Source organism: Notothenia coriiceps, unplaced genomic scaffold (genome assembly GCF_000735185.1).
Source record: "Notothenia coriiceps isolate Sejong01 unplaced genomic scaffold, NC01 NC01_scaffold00034842, whole genome shotgun sequence".
Taxonomy (NCBI): Eukaryota; Metazoa; Chordata; class Actinopteri; order Perciformes; family Nototheniidae; genus Notothenia; species Notothenia coriiceps.
Window position 1 is genome coordinate 1 of NW_011367543.1, and position 2,235 is coordinate 2,235.

Below are 2,235 nucleotides of genomic sequence, written 5' to 3' on the forward strand. Positions count from 1 at the left end.
ACACACACACACACACACACACACACACACACACACACACACACACACACACACGCACTATGCTCTCAATGTTTAATACAAATGATTAGGTAACTTTAGCTAATTAAACCAAACTTTTGCAAAACTGTGAGTTCACTTATAATGGAAATAGCATTTTTGGCAAAACACTGAACCTTCTCTGGTTTATGTGTGCATTTAACATGTTGCTATTCTTATTTTCTTTTGTGTTTATCTGCAAAATAAACGTCCAAAAACCGTACAGCGCCTAAGAATTGAACGTCCACGTATCAGCGGTTCCTCCCGCGGCCTGCAGGTGGAGCAGCGCCCGGTGTTTACATCGCTCTGATGGTTGTTTATGTTGATGTTATCGATGCCTCCTGCAGCTCGTGTTGTTGTGACGGATGCTGCTGCAGCTACACAACTGTTGGTTGTTGGCCCACTGCTAACAGAGCAGCTGTCCAAACTCATTTGACCCTGTGACTGCACTTCTGCCCCGGGGACTGTGTGTGTGTGTGTGTGTGTGTGTGTGTGTGTGTGTGTGTGTGTGTGTGTGTGTGTGTGTGTGTGTGTGTGTGTGTGTGTGTGTGTGTGTGTGTGTGTGTGTGTGTGTGTGTGTGTGTGTGTGTGCAAGCGTGTGTGTGTGTGTGTGTGTGTGTGTGTGTGTGTGTGCAAGCGTGTGTGTGCAAGCGTCTGTGTGTACGTCTGTGTTGTCATTTTGAAGTCTGCACATTCCCAAAAGAGCGGTAAATCTGGCAATCGAGGACAAAACGAGGGCTTCTGTTTGGTGTTTTAAGGTCAGATTTTGAAGTTAGGCGCTGATTGTTGAGGTCATTTTGATAACTGATGAACAAGTTGTTTGAGGGGAAGCATCATGACGAGCATCACTGAACAAAAACAGATTTTTTATTTACATTAAAGGTGATTTGGTCAGAGCTGTTGGGTCTGATTGCGGGGACGTGATGAAGCCTTCTATTTGATGCAGCACTCTACACATTACCATACTTTATATAGAGTGGTGTGTGGACGACGTATTTCTGTAGTGGACCCTGAAGGCAGCATCTCCGGGATTCCCTCGTGAGATTTCTCTGTTTCCTTTTGGATTATTGCAGAAAATAATCTCGATGGCAAACACACTAATGATCCCGACATGTTTTGTTTAAAAAACCTCACCTTCTTTGACACAAGGGAACAACAAGCGCTATAACACTTTCTCACTTCCTTGGTTTTCACACTTATTCCTGCACGACTCTTTTAAGAAGTGCAATAAAGTCTTACGAGAGGATCATGAATTGACAACTGCTTGTTTTTGGGCGAGCTACATCAACGTGCTCCACTCTCTCGTCAGTCGTTTTCTCAGATGAACCACGGACAATATCACAGAATCAGGTCCGCACACTGTTAGACTTTTCCTTTCACACATCAGAATTGTAAAAGGGAACTTTGTGTAAATGACTTTGAACTTGTTTTAATCTGTCCTGTAACCACTTTACTACTCAATCAAAAATTGAGGAGAGAAATGATTGAATCAGATTCCACTCTTTTGCCCAGTGCTCACTCTCTCCCCCTCTCCCCCTCCCCCTCTCTCCCCCCTCTGTTTCAGGCCGGCTCCGCCCACGTCCGTATCCGCCGCGACGCCAACGAGCAGCTGGTCCTCGCTCACGTCACCAACCGCCTCCTCCCGCTCGTCTCCACGCTGAGCGTCCAGATCTTTAAAGACGACTGGAGCCGGCCCCTCCTCACGTCGGCCCTCACCTCTTCTTCTGCTCCTCCTGAAGGCTACACCTCCTCCTCCTCCTCTCTGCCCCCTCCTCTCCACGGGATGGACCCTCTGACCTCCACCCCCTCCAAACCCAGCAGCTCTCCCCCAGAGTTCGCCTTCGAGACCCCGGGGAGGAACGCTCAGCAGGTGGTCCTCCCGGCCCCCGGACAGCACAGGCCCTACGGAGGTTTGGGGCTTCCCTACGGAGCGTCTCCCTACGCGGGGATGCTGAGTCAGGGGTTAGCGAGGCCTGGCGTGGGGCTGGGTCTCGGGGCGGGGTTAGGACTGGGCGTGGGCGTGCCCCCCTCCTCTCAGAGCTACAGGACTGCCTTCGGGGGGGCCACAGTGCCGCTACGCTTCGGGAGCCACAACCCTTTGGCCCCTCAGTCGCAGTACAGACAGTACCGACCATAAATGTGCCGCGACAGGACTTCAAAAACTTTTTTTCCCGTGATGGAGGTGAAGGTTCCCCCCCC

General features: G+C 50.3%; 1 protein-coding gene across 1 annotated transcript; it reads left to right on the plus strand.

Annotated features, from left to right (window-relative positions):
* Window positions 1–1,501: 1,501 nt before the first annotated feature.
* slc30a6 (solute carrier family 30 member 6) lies at window positions 1,502–2,229 on the plus strand. The gene has a single exon (XM_010790903.1). The coding sequence runs from the start codon at window positions 1,517–1,519 to the stop codon at window positions 2,171–2,173; it is 657 nt and encodes a 218-aa protein (XP_010789205.1). The 5' UTR covers window positions 1,502–1,516; the 3' UTR covers window positions 2,174–2,229.
* The last annotated feature ends 6 nt before the right edge of the window (window positions 2,230–2,235 follow it).